The 13059-nt window shown below is 48.6% G+C and overlaps 1 protein-coding gene across 2 annotated transcripts in view; it reads left to right on the top strand.

The window, feature by feature from the left end:
• The window catches only part of tnksa (tankyrase, TRF1-interacting ankyrin-related ADP-ribose polymerase a), a 108039-nt gene that overhangs the window by 75191 nt on the left and 19789 nt on the right, over positions 1 to 13059 (top strand). For both annotated transcript variants that reach the window (XM_076284614.1, XM_076284613.1), the window contains exons 10-16: positions 705 to 796; positions 1331 to 1409; positions 5558 to 5729; positions 5937 to 6016; positions 8389 to 8534; positions 9725 to 9890; positions 12132 to 12351. In XM_076284614.1, the coding sequence (XP_076140729.1) occupies positions 705 to 796; positions 1331 to 1409; positions 5558 to 5729; positions 5937 to 6016; positions 8389 to 8534; positions 9725 to 9890; positions 12132 to 12351 (955 nt within the window). The remainder of the gene's footprint in view (positions 1 to 704; positions 797 to 1330; positions 1410 to 5557; positions 5730 to 5936; positions 6017 to 8388; positions 8535 to 9724; positions 9891 to 12131; positions 12352 to 13059) is intronic.

Raw genomic sequence — 13059 nt, 5'->3', positions numbered from 1 at the left:
GAGACCCTGCAGCCCTCTCCCTTCTCTCACAGTCACACCAACCACATGCCTTCCCAGGAGGGTTCAAAGGCCCAAAGAGTTCACAGCTACATTTCTTTTACATCCCCATCATACTACTCTTGCCTATGTGGATTAGAACTAATGTGATGAGTTATTATTTATATTTAACAAATTCTGTAAAGAAATCTAGCCATTATAATTTGTTACTGTTAGAATTTCGCTGATGATAGGAAGTAGTGTCACATTGCATTTCCAGACAGCCATTTAAATATAATGATGATAATTATTTTGTATATTAACAGTATAAATACAATGTGTCCATTATAATTTCTTATTGCTATAATTGTGCCAGTGGTAAGAAGCTCTGTCATTAACAGTAAGCATTGTATTGCAAGACCATGGCAGTCTTCAGTTCCTCCACTATGGAGCACCATGCTTGACATGATAAGAACAAAATAACAGGGGAAGATGCAGGGTGTTAAGCCCTCCCTCTACGAGTAGGCCCATGAATACATTTATTCTCATAACATTCGTGACCTCATTGCCTTCTACTCTCTGAAACTTCTCACAGTTGTACTGTGTGTGAGGAGGGTGTTGTAGGGTTGGGGTGTGTGTGTGAGTGAGTGTGTGTGTGTGTGTGAACTGCGTTTGAGGTGACTCAGGAGAGCGCTGTCTTTGTTGTGTTGTGTGTGTCACCCCTGTAGCACTGTGCGGTGGCGTCGCCTCACCCCAAACGCAAGCAAGTCACCGAGCTGCTGCTGCGCAAGGGAGCCAACGTCAACGAGAAGAACAAAGAGTAAGAGAGAGAGAGAGAGCCCTCCAGTCACACACTCTGCCTTCTCTCTCTCCCTCGCTCTCTCTTTCTCTCTCTCTCTCTCTCTCTCCCTCTCTCTTTCTCTCTCTCTTTCTCTCTCTCTCTCTCTCTCTCTCTCTCTCTCCCCCACCCTTTCTCTCACTCACTCTCTCCACCCCACCCCCTGCCTAAGGCGCTCTCCTTCCCTGGATCACTCGTTGCTTGCTCTTACTGCTTTCTTTGTCATTTTCTCTCTCTCTCTCCCTCTCTCTCTCTTTCTCTCAGCCCTTAGAAGTGTCAGAATGCTTTTAAGGTTGTTTTTCTTTCTGAAGACTTTTGTTCTCTCTCTCTCTCTCTCTTTCCCTCTTTCTCTTTTCCTTTCTTTCTTTCTTTCTCTCTCTTTCCTCCTCCCTCTTCCACCCTCCCTCTATGCCATCAAAGAAGTAATTATCACAGCAATTAGACAATTAGACAAACAAAATTGTTTCTTTGTTCATTTTGTTCTCTCTCTCTCTCTCTCTCTCTCTCTCTGTTTAGCTTCATGATGCCGCTTCACGTTGCAGCAGAGAGGGCGCACAATGACATCATAGAGGTGCTGCAGAAACATGGGGCCAAGGTATGCATCACTTCCTCCTTTCAGTGACACACACACACACACTCAACCAACAAAATCCAGCTGTTCACACCGCCACCATCACCACTTTAAACAGTAGCGCAGTTTGCCTCAATCTCAGCCTAAACCCAGTCCAGTCCATTAAATCAGGGAAGCACTCATTTCTGCATGGATCAGTGAGTGTGGGAAGAGAGGGGGGAGGGGGGGGGGGGGGCTGCACGAAAAAGATGAAAATGTCAATACCGGCCAAAAACCCTTTTTCAGACCGCAGAGGCCTCCATTTTCTATTTGTCAGAAATCAAACACTCTGTGGGATCAAACGCCCCCTCCCTCCCTGGAGCGCTTTCCTTTTGACGTCACCGCACGGCTCGCTGAAGGGAGCGAGAGACGCTGTGACCATCTCGCTCTCTATTCTCTGGTGAATGGAGATAATGCCATTCACTCACTTCCACGATCTGGCTTCACATTTGCCTGCCTGCCTCCCTGTCTTGATGCAACACAATCCTTGATCGTGTGTGTGTGCGTGTGTGTGTGAGTGCAGAGAGTGTGTGTGGGAGACATAGAGCAAGTGTGAGGAAATAGAAAGTGTGTGTGTTTTAGCAAGTGTATGTTTATAAGAGGGAGAGTGTGTACGTGTGTAGATGCTAGCATGCTCAGTTCCCTGCCACTGTTTTCCGAGAGGACCCTGCGAAGGCGGCGCCGGATCACCGTAAGTTAAATCAGCGGCATCATCGCCCGGTGGCCAAACGACTCCCGCGGCGATCAATGGGGCTCTTTTCTCCGAGCGCCATCAGATAAGCATCGACAGATTGATTAGTCACCCTGCCGCCGCCACCGGCATACCACTCACAGACGGACGCCGACAGAAGTGGCTCAGTGCATTACCACGGCAACAGAGCCGTCAGAGACCCCCCCCCCCCCCCCCACACAGACACATTGCTGGTTTGGATGCCCAGAACAGAAGTCATTTCACCATTGAAAATAGCCTATCTGATGGCAATTGAGGTGTACTGTGGAGTGCTGTGGTTGGTATGGAGTGCTGTTGTCGGTCTGGGGGGAAGATTGTGATGTTAGATGTTGCAGGTGAAGAACAGTCTGTGTCTTTCTTTGTGTCATTGTCTTTTTCTCTCTCCACCTGTGGTGCACTGAGCACACTTGTCTGCATCACACCTCTCCTCCTCTCTCATTCCCTCTCTCGCTCGTCCATCTCCTGTCCAGGAGCGAGATGAAGGCTTCATCTCGCACCGAGACACCGGCCGCATACCAAAACTCTCCACACTGCACCGACCTCCCCACCCGACCACCTCCACCACACACACACACACACACACACACACACACACACACACACACACACACACTCCTCTCCCTTCCAAATGCAGCCCAGCACCTCAGTCCATCACTGCCGGTCTGTCTAATCTCTCCCTCTCGCTCACTGACATTTCCACAGTGCTGCGCTGCTGCCAGGAGGTAGTTTGCAGGGGAACGGGAGGTGGTCTGGGCACAGGAAGAGAGGCAGAGAGAGAGAGAGGGGGGGGGAGGGAGATAGATAGAGAGAGAGAGAAGGAGGGAGAGCCCCAGCCAGGCAGAGGTGTGTGTCACATTAGAGTAGGAAAGGGAGGGGTGTATTTGCGGAGGAGGAGAGGGAGAGAGTTGACAAAGATGGGAGTGGGTGAAGGAAATAAGGAGAAAAAGATTGCTTCTATTTGCCATGGGCCTTGGCAAGGGCAGTATTATGGAGAGAGATGGAGAGAGAGAGAAGAGTGTGAGAGGAGGAGGAGGACACACAGGAAAGAAAGCCAGTAGAATGAGTGAGATGCCTACAGTGGGTTGAGGAACGGATTGCATTACAGAGAGGAGGATGACTCTGTGGGATGTACAGACATCAGATAGATAGCTGTATTAGGACATGGGGATGGAGAGAACAGCTGCAAGGAGAGGGATGGAGGGAAGAGAGGAGGAAGGACAAGGAGGGGAAAGAGGAGAGAAGAGAGAGCTCTTCAAGGGAAGGACACATAGGAAGGAGGGGAGGAGAGGAGAGGAAAAGGAGGTTAGAAAGACGGAGTAGAGGAGAACCCTGCTGTGGGTCCCATAGGAAATGGAGGGAAGAGGAGAGGAAGAGAGTGGAGGAAGGATGAGGCATGAGGAGAGGGAGTGGAGGAAGGATGAGGAGAGGAGAGGGAGTGGAGGAAGGATGAGGAGAGGAGAGGGAGTGGAGGAAGGATGAGGAGAGGAGAGGGAGTGGAGGAAGGATGAGGAGAGGAGAGGAGAGGGAGTGGAGGAAGGATGAGGAGAGGAGAGGGAGTGTGCTGCTGCCGCTGGTGCCGTTGATGCTGTGAGGCGGCCCGGCGGTAAACAGATGGCACGGGCTCAGCCCAGCTCAACAGAGCACAGAGCGTGGAGCCATGAGAGCCACTCTCCAAAGTAAACACCACACACACACAGAGACACACACACACACACACACACACACACACACACACACACACACACACACACACACACACACTACCCACTCCACTCAGAACAGCCAGCACAGACACCAGCTATACAGATAGGGAGGAAATCTAGACAAAGAGTTTGATAGAGAGTGAGTGACTTAGTAGAGCGAAATGGAGACTTATAGAAAATGTAGAAGAGAAAGAGAAGTCTTGATAGACAGACTTGATAGATTTTTAGTCCTTTTATATTGATCAATGCTGTCTGCAAGATTAGCACACAGTAGCCAGTACAATAAAATAGAAGATTGGAATCATCAGATGAAGTAAAAGACAGACGCACAAAGACAGAAGGGATCAAAGGGAATGATTTGAAGAGAATAGAGTTAAAGACAGACAAAGACTAGAGAGAGAAAGTAGAGTCCAGAGAGAAAGAGATAAAAGAAAGTGTGAGAGAGAGAGAGAGAGAGAGAGAGAGAGAGAGAGAGAATGAATACTGGAGAGCATTTGTAGAAGATGAGGGACAGAAGAGTTGGAGAAGAAACTTAGAAATGATAGAGGCAGAGAGAGAGAGAGAGAGAGAGAGAGGGAGGGAGGCAGACAGACAGAGGGAGAGAAATGAGGCCTATTAAGCTGTGGACCGCCTGGTGCATATGGTGCTGGCCGTGTCTCCCTCACCACTCAGAGCATGGAATTGTTAATTAGCTGCAATGAGGACGTCCCCGGAGTCTCAATTGGAGCGCTGAGTGGAAGGATTCCTTTTTCTCATTTCATTTGGAGGTCAAACACACAGAAACTCACATACCGCACTGTACACACTTGCCATACCCACACACACAATCCCAGAAGCAGACGAATGCAGAGCAGAGTGCGTGTACACACACACACACACACACACACACACAGACACACACACACACTTTCACACATAGCCTTTCCCTGTGTGTTTCCTGCTAGTCTCTGCATGGAGCATGGAAGGGCCTGAGGGCTGGAAGAGAAGGGCTGTTTAATTCATGTCTGTGTTCTTTTGGAGACCGGCACATTCACTCACAACTCTACCCTCCTCCTCTCCGCCCCTCCTCTCTTCTCCTCCTCTTTCCTTCCCTCCCCCTCTCCTCTCCTCTTCTGCTCTCCCCTTTCCTTCCTGACATCTCTCTCCTTTCATTCCCCTCTCCTCCTCCTCTCCTCCTCATAAGCATCCATCCGTTTCCTCCTCTCAGCACTGGACGTTCTGTAAGCTTACGGCTGTTGTCACGTAAGCGTGAAGATGCATAATAATGTAACCACTCCATGCTAGTGAGATGTAAATAGGGTCTGATGCAGTCAGTCTTCATTTAATATCATTCATTCCTATTTTGTTTATTTTGTTTTAAATCTAAGACCAGCATAGGAACACCAGACCTCAGTCCTAACCACTTGATGTGATGATATGATGACATGAATTTTGTCATTTCAGCAGGTGTATTACTTCTAACTGAATTATAGTATCATAGTTATTAGTGTGTGTGAGTGTGTGTGTGTGAGTCATTTAAGCCTGCTGTCATGATCAGATCAGTGTTAAACAGGCAGATTTATTCATTGAGGTTAATCTCTTCTGTCTCTTTCTCTCATATTTTCTGTTTCCTGTCTTTCTCTTCCCATCCCTCTTTCTCGTTATCACCCAAACTCTCTCTCTCTCCTTGTTTCTTCTCCCTCCATCGCTCGGCCGTCCAGATGAACGCTGTGGACACACTGGGCCAGACGGCGCTGCACCGGGCGGCGCTGGCCGGTCACCTGCAGACGTGTCGACTGTTGCTAAGCTACGGGGCTGACCCAGCCATCGTCTCGCTGCAGGGCTTCACCGCCGCCCAGATGGGTAACGAGGCTGTGCAGCAGATCCTCAACGGTACATGGAACATCCAAAACATGCTGAACATCCAAAACATGCTGTGTGTGTGTGTGTGTGTGTGTGTGTGTGTGTGTGTGTGTGTGTGTGGGCCCTCATTTTAAACATTGGAATATGGATGTTCTTTGGATGTTTTGTATTAATGTGTGTGTGGGTAAATGCTTATAAGGCCCACAGTAACCCAAGTTCTCCATGTTTTTCCCTCAGAAAACATTCCTGTGAGAAACTCAGACGTTGACTACCGGCTCCTGGAGGCAGCGAAAGCAGGAGACCTGGACACTGTGAAGGTACAAGGCTGTTCACTCTTGCTGTCTGTCTGTGATGGCACAGGGCTTTTCCCTCAGTCTGTCTGTGAAGGCACAGGGCTGTTCACTCTTGCGGTCTGTTTGGGTTCAAGGCTTTTCGTTTTTGTTTGTTTGTATTTTTTGTCTTCTGTAACCGTAGCCCACATCAGCTCCCAGCGCTCAGTGTTGGTTCTTGAGCGCACTGTGGAGATATTTTCTTTAACTTCATGCTAAGTCACCTTCTCCCTTGGCCCTGTGCTCCATTCACAAAGTGAATGTGTATTGGTTATTCAGCATGAGTGTCTGCAACTGCTTTTCCGGGTTATGCTTTTGTCACAGCCAATTATTGGTGTTATTTTGAACATGACGTAGAGTACTCTTCAGCCTTGACCAGATTTCTGTGCAGTCTGAATGAAATGAAAGGAGAGGAAAACTCATCTTGAGTTTCTCATGCGCAGTCTCTCCCGTTTGTTTGTTTGTTTGTGTTTGTTTCTGTGTGAATGTTTTTCTCTTTTGGCTGTTCCCCGCAAAACAGCCTTGTCCTTTCATCTCTCCTGGGCAGTGGTGCTGCAACATTTAAAAGCTCTCTCTTCTCTTCCGGAGATAAGGGAAAAAATCAGAGAGAGAGAGAGAGAGCGAGCTAGAGAGAAAAGAAGAGAGTGTGCTGAGAAAATAAACTAGAATTCCTGAATACAAATACGGCATAGACAGGCAGAGAAGAGAGGATGAAGGTTATTGTTATGTTGAGAGAGAGAGAGAGAGAGAGAGAGAGAGAGAGAGAGAGAGAGAGAGAGAGAGAGAGAGAGAGAGAGAGAGAGAGAGAGAGAGAGAGAGAGAGAGAGAGAGAGAGAGAGAGAGAGAGAGAGAGAGAGAGAGAGAGAGAGAGAGAGAGAGAGAGAGAGAGAGAGAGAGAGAGAGAGAAAGAAATAAATAAAGTTGTGCTGAAGGACAGAGAGAGAGGGCTGATGCCACCCACGTCCTTCAGGAGGAGAGAGGGAGCAGAGGACAGGGGGCTCGTGTGGGCGGCCGATCCCAATGTCACCTCCAATGAGCCGCCCAACAGAGAGAAAGAGAGGGAGAGATAGAGAGAGAAGTAGAGAGGGAGAGATAGATAGAGAGAGATAGATAGAGAGAATCAGAAGAGGGAGAGAAATGCTGAGCTGGCTGTTCCATCTGTCCTCCATGTGTGTACAGACACACACACCACAAGCACACCCACACACACACACACACACTAGAAATTTCATCTCCAGTTACGTCCGAGTGCTTGCGGGAGTAGGGACACTGATACCCTTGGCGTGGTTGGTGAAACTGCCCTCTGCATGCACATCATGTGCTGTGCTGGGGAGTGGCTCACCTGCCCCGTGCCGCTCCGCTGCCCGACTGCAGAGCTGGCCCTGGCCCGGCCCCCGCGCGCATCAAAACAAACAGCGGCTAGCGCTCCGGTGACTCAGCGTGTAGCGATTGACCTGAGAAGGAAGGTGGACCGAGTGAGATCATCCTCCTACACAACACAAACATAAACAGTACGCATCCTGATAGGCGTCTGACTCATAGAGATCCAGCTGTGCGCCGCGTGCCTGGTTTAAGTGTCCTCGGGAAGAGCAGTGGACACCACAACAGAGACATGCACCCAACACATCATTAGTTAGTGCATTATAGTGCATTATAGTGCATTATAGATCTTTGTTTTTATACCATCATGTTTTTGCCCCTTTTTTTTGTCTTCTCGTAACTGTGGTGGAAATGTAGAAACACAAGCTGGGAGTTATGGGCTGGTACCAATGAATGGTCAGTTTGTGACAGTCGTTAGTTAGTGACATTAGCAATAGTGTTTATAAACAAATAGGAACATTTCAATGTGAATGGGCACATGAACACTGACAGGAGGTGATGTTTTGGCACTGCATTTGTCCCGAGGATTGCCCCAGGCAACTTTGCCTGAGTGCTTCTACTCCCACTTGGCCAGGGAGCAGACTTGTTGTTCATAACAGACACTGAACAGACATTCCAGAAGTGTCTGTTTGTGTTGCGTTCAGGTCCCAAAGTGTAGCCCCTGACTGTCCGTTCGGCAGATATCACATCCTGGCTTGAATGAATGAATAACAATTTCAGTGCTTAATATACTGACTGTCAGCAGTTAAATTGAATTAAACTAACAGCGAGAACAGCAAGAAGTTTCTTGATAGACACAAATGGACCTTGCAGTATTTCAGGATGTGTTAGCAGAGCTTAACTTAATTCCGTTCCTCCCCTGCTCCCCTTTGCTATTGTTTATTAGTATCTGCACTAAACAGTCATGCCGTCTGCGTTTGTTTTTGTTTGTTTTTGTTTTTGTTTGTTATTGTTATTGACTCACTCTCTTCTCTCCACAGCAACTGTGCTCGCCCCAGAATGTGAACTGCCGGGATCTGGAGGGCCGACATTCCACGCCGCTGCACTTTGCCGCCGGCTACAACCGCGTGTCCGTGGTGGAGTACCTCCTGCATCACGGTGCCGACGTCCACGCTAAAGACAAAGGGTAAGGACTCTCTCTGCTGTCCACGCTAAAGACAAAGGGTAAGGTCTCTCTCTGCTGTCCACATCCACGCTAAAGACAAAGGGTAAGGTCTCTCTCTGCTGTCCACAGCCAAGCTAACCAGAATGGGTTAAAGGAAAGAACCGTGGGATCGATAAGGAGTTACTTAACGTAACTTAATTTAGTGTAATGGGTACGCCCCGACCTTCACCCAGGCAGTCTAATCTTTTTTCCCCCCTCATCTTGGTCTCTGCTTTGTTCTGTATTATTCATTTAGCTTCCACCATATCTCTCTCTCTCTCTCTCTTTCCCTCTGTCTCTCTCTTTCTTCCTCTCTCTCTTCCTCAATCTCTCTCACTCCACCCTCTCCTCTTTGTTTCAGCTGTTCTCAGTTGTTCAGCTGTTCTCCCGCGCGTTTGTCCCTATGTGTCTGTGTCAGTGTGTGTGTGTCTGTGTGTGTGTGTGTGTGTGTGTGTGTGTGTGTGTGTGTCAGTGTCAGTGTGTGTCTCTGTGTCTGTGTCAGTGTGTCTGTGTGTGTGTTCATTCCCTTTGTGTGGGCCATAATGAAATAAGATCAAAGGCAGTGTTTACGCACCCGGCGTCTTTATTTTCCACGCACGTACCTCATTTGTAGCCACACAGCGCTGGAGGCCCAGACACGGGGAGTGTTCAGCCCGGAACACTCAAACAAACGGATCGCTCCTCTCTCTCTGTTCATCTCTCCCTCCCCACTCAGCAAGTCAGCCAGAAATGGGAGCCCAAATGGATGGCAAAGAAAATTGCCACTCGGTTTTCTTTTTTTTTTGTTACCCTCTTATGTCTTATGGTGCCGTCTGGTTTTGGATGCTGTGTGTGGTCTGGAGTAATAGCTCGCCAGAACGGCCCCACCGGCCCCATTTATTGGAGTCGAGTCCATTTTTTTTTGTCTGAAAGCCCAGAAATGGAATGAGAGAGAAAGCAAGGAGGAGATGCACGGTCCATCTAGTTGTGGGTCATTTCTCGTGTGCAAGCGACAAATGGAGCAGAAAAACACTTATGATGTAAATTCAGTCTCTTGTCTGTGCATTCCTAGTGTTCAAACTATAGAGGGACTAACATGAGGTGTAATTTGTCTTTCTGTTGTGTCTCTGTCCTCTTATCTCTCTCTCTCTGTGTGTGTGTGTGTGTGTGTGTGTGTGTGTGTGTGTGTGTAGGGGCCTGGTGCCGCTGCACAACGCCTGCTCTTACGGCCACTACGAGGTGGCAGAGCTGCTGGTGCGCCACGGGGCATCGGTGAACGTGGCCGACCTGTGGAAGTTCACCCCGCTGCACGAGGCTGCCGCCAAGGGCAAGTATGAGATCTGCAAGCTGCTGCTCAAGGTAAGGGATCACACACACACACACACACACACATTCAGAGTGCACACTGGTCACACTCCATTGTGCAGAGCTGCCATCTGCCAGTGTAATATGACACATGTGCGCTGTAATGTCCTACCTTACCTTGTTCTACTGACATAAGCACATGCCCACCATTTTCCCTTCCATAATGGAGTGTAGTACTCATTCCTATATGGAACCATAAACTCTTAAAGGGAAACACCATCGTTTTATGAAATTGGGTTTTCACCCTATCCCCTAGAGTTTGATTAGTGTGTCAAAGTAGCAGTGCTTTGCCCCTACTTCATTCCCAATATAGTCCCAAGTCAATATCTGCCTTGGAAATCGGCTCGTCAATATCTGCATTACCGTTTGTTCTCGTTGTGAATATGCAGGCCACAAGAAGTAATTAGGGATTTTGTTTTTGTTGTTGGCTCACTCTTACTCACGACACGCTATCCGCCAACGAGAGATTCCATTCACTATGCTAAGCTAAGCTAGCGATGGCACTGCCAGACTAAGACTATGCATGCATGGAGACAAAAATGCTTTTGCTCACTTATCTAACTCTCTAGGGGAGACGGTGAATAACCCAATTTCATAAAACGGTGACGTGTTCCTTTAACAAATGCTTGGTGTATACGTAAGGGATAACGGCCGCTGAGGAGACCTGATATACAGAATTAAAGGACAAGGTGGAGGCAAAGAACTCACGGAGGGGAGTTTCCTCCGCCAAGTTCATTAATTCCGTATATCGGGACACCTGGCCGTTATCCCGCTTATCGCCCAATTGCCACTATAGGCAATAGTCATACCGTTATAAAACGCAAAACAAGCGGTTCAGTTTGAAAAGGCGCCAAATTGTTTGTTTTTCTTTAACTTTCTTTGCTTGTTTACATTGAATTCCATTTTTGTTGCGAAGCCTGCTTGCAGGCTCAACCGTCGTCTACTATGGTTGTTGTAGTTACCATTCAACTTTTGATTAAACTTTTTTTTTTACCAGATCTACTTCATGTCTAACGGTGTCCGGTTATTCAGAATTAATAACCACCCTGCCAGCCAATCAGAAAAGATTATTTCTTCTCTCTGGGTGATAATAATATCTCCTCATGCTTTAATTTAAGGATGTAGAACCCAATAGTATGCAGTATACTGTAACTGCAGTACAGTCTAATACAGTATATCTCTAATAAGTGCACTATAGTGTACTATTAGAGTGATTCATGCAGCATCCGCATTGATCTGGATTAGACTGAGCTGCAGCCTGTGTTTACTCTCCTCCACCATGCTGTGTTCAGATCACAAGCAACCTGTGGTGCACTACTGAGGCAGTGCCTTCCCAGTTTGGTCATTAATTTTCTGGGAGGTTGGTGGCCAACAGGTGCGGTGGTAGTGCCGCAAGCGAGCAGCGCAGTGGGGGTCGGGGCCGCAGGGGGGAGGCCCGCTTTATTAGCGGCCCGCCGAGCGGCGCGGTTCTGCTCGGCGCTCTCTCTCATCAGCACGGCTCGACTCGGTTTAGCTCAGCAGTGCATCGCAGCAGGTTCTGTTTGGGGCTCTGTGTTGGAGTGTGTGTGAGTTTACAAACCCAGCTCGACCCGGGCGCACACACACACTCACTCACTCACTCACTCACTCTCTCTCTCTCTCTCTCTCTCTCTCTCACACACACACACACACACACACACACACACACACACACACACACACACACACACACACACACACACGCGCACCAGTCTCTGCTGCCTGTCTTCAGAAGCTGTTGCTAGTGCTACTGCTGCTACTGTTGTTGCTGCTAGTGTGGAGATGAAAGGCGCCAGGCTGCTCTGTGTAAAGAGAGGGGGAAGCAGGAGGGATGACAGCACTTGGCGTTTGATTAGCAGCTCTGTTCATCATCTTGACGGATCCACTTTGATGAGCCTGTCTCTCTCTCTGTGTCTGTGTCCGTGTGTGTTTGTGTCTGTGTCCGTGTGTGTTTGTGTCTGTGTCCGTGTGTGTTTGTGTCTGTGTTTGTGTGTGTTTTTGTTTTCATTTGTGTGTGTGTGTGTGTCTGTCGGTGTCCATCTGTGTGTCTGGATTTTTTGCACTTATTTGTGTGTGTGTGTGTGTCCTTGCCTTTATTTGTATGCATGTATGTGTCTGTCTGTGTCTGTCCATCCCTGTGTATGTATTTTTTGTATATTTATGTGTGTGTGTGTGTGTGTGTGTGTGTGTGTTTGCTTCCCTGCGGTCTCCTCACAGCACGGTGCGGACCCCACCAAGAAGAACCGTGACGGGAACACGCCGCTGGACATGGTGAAGGAGGGCGACACGGACATCCAGGACCTGCTGCGCGGTGACGCCGCCCTGCTGGACGCGGCTAAGAAGGGCTGCCTGGCCCGCGTGCAGAAGCTCTGCAGCCCCGACAACATCAACTGCAGGGACACGCAGGGACGCAACTCTACACCACTGCACCTGGCCGGTAAGATACAGACACACACACACAGACACACACCCACGCTGGGCAGGAGCGCAACTCCACAAAGCTTCACCTGGCCGCTAAGAAACAGACAACACACACACACACATACACATACACACACGCTGCACAGGGAAGCAACTCCACACCGAGTGACCGCACACACACACACATACACAGACACACATACAAACACAGAAGGGCTGCACATTCAAAAGGTCTGTAGCCCTGACATCAACTGTAGGGAGTTGTAGGTGAGCAACTCCAGCACCCCACTGAAATACAAGAGAAACAGAACACACACACACACACAGTCACACACACACACACACACACAAACGAGTTATATCTCTGGAGCGGAATGAATCTCACCTGGATGCAACTCAACACTGCTGCATCTGGCAGGTATCACACACACACACACACACACACACACACAGTCACAGCTGTATCTCAGCAGCATAAAGAATCTTAGCTGCTATGAGAGACTGGGAAGCAGCTGTACTCTGATGCACCTGTCAGATCAGCGCTAGATATCCTCCTCTCTCACACTCCCTACACAGCACTGACACAAAGCAGCTCATACACACCAAGATATGGACTCCACTCCACACACTAAGGGCCTCATCAGCACTTCCATCTGTTCAGTTCTACATCTGTCAGGTAGAACTATAATATACACACACACACACACACACACAAAAGTATATC

This window comes from Alosa pseudoharengus, unplaced genomic scaffold (assembly GCF_046254945.1).
Source record: "Alosa pseudoharengus isolate Yale_2024_CS ecotype anadromous, Long Island Sound unplaced genomic scaffold, YU_APseudo_1.1 YU_APseudo_1.1_scf_14, whole genome shotgun sequence".
NCBI lineage: Eukaryota > Metazoa > Chordata > Actinopteri > Clupeiformes > Clupeidae > Alosa > Alosa pseudoharengus.
Note: the sequence above shows the minus strand (reverse complement) of the source record. Positions and strands in the feature narration are given on the sequence as shown.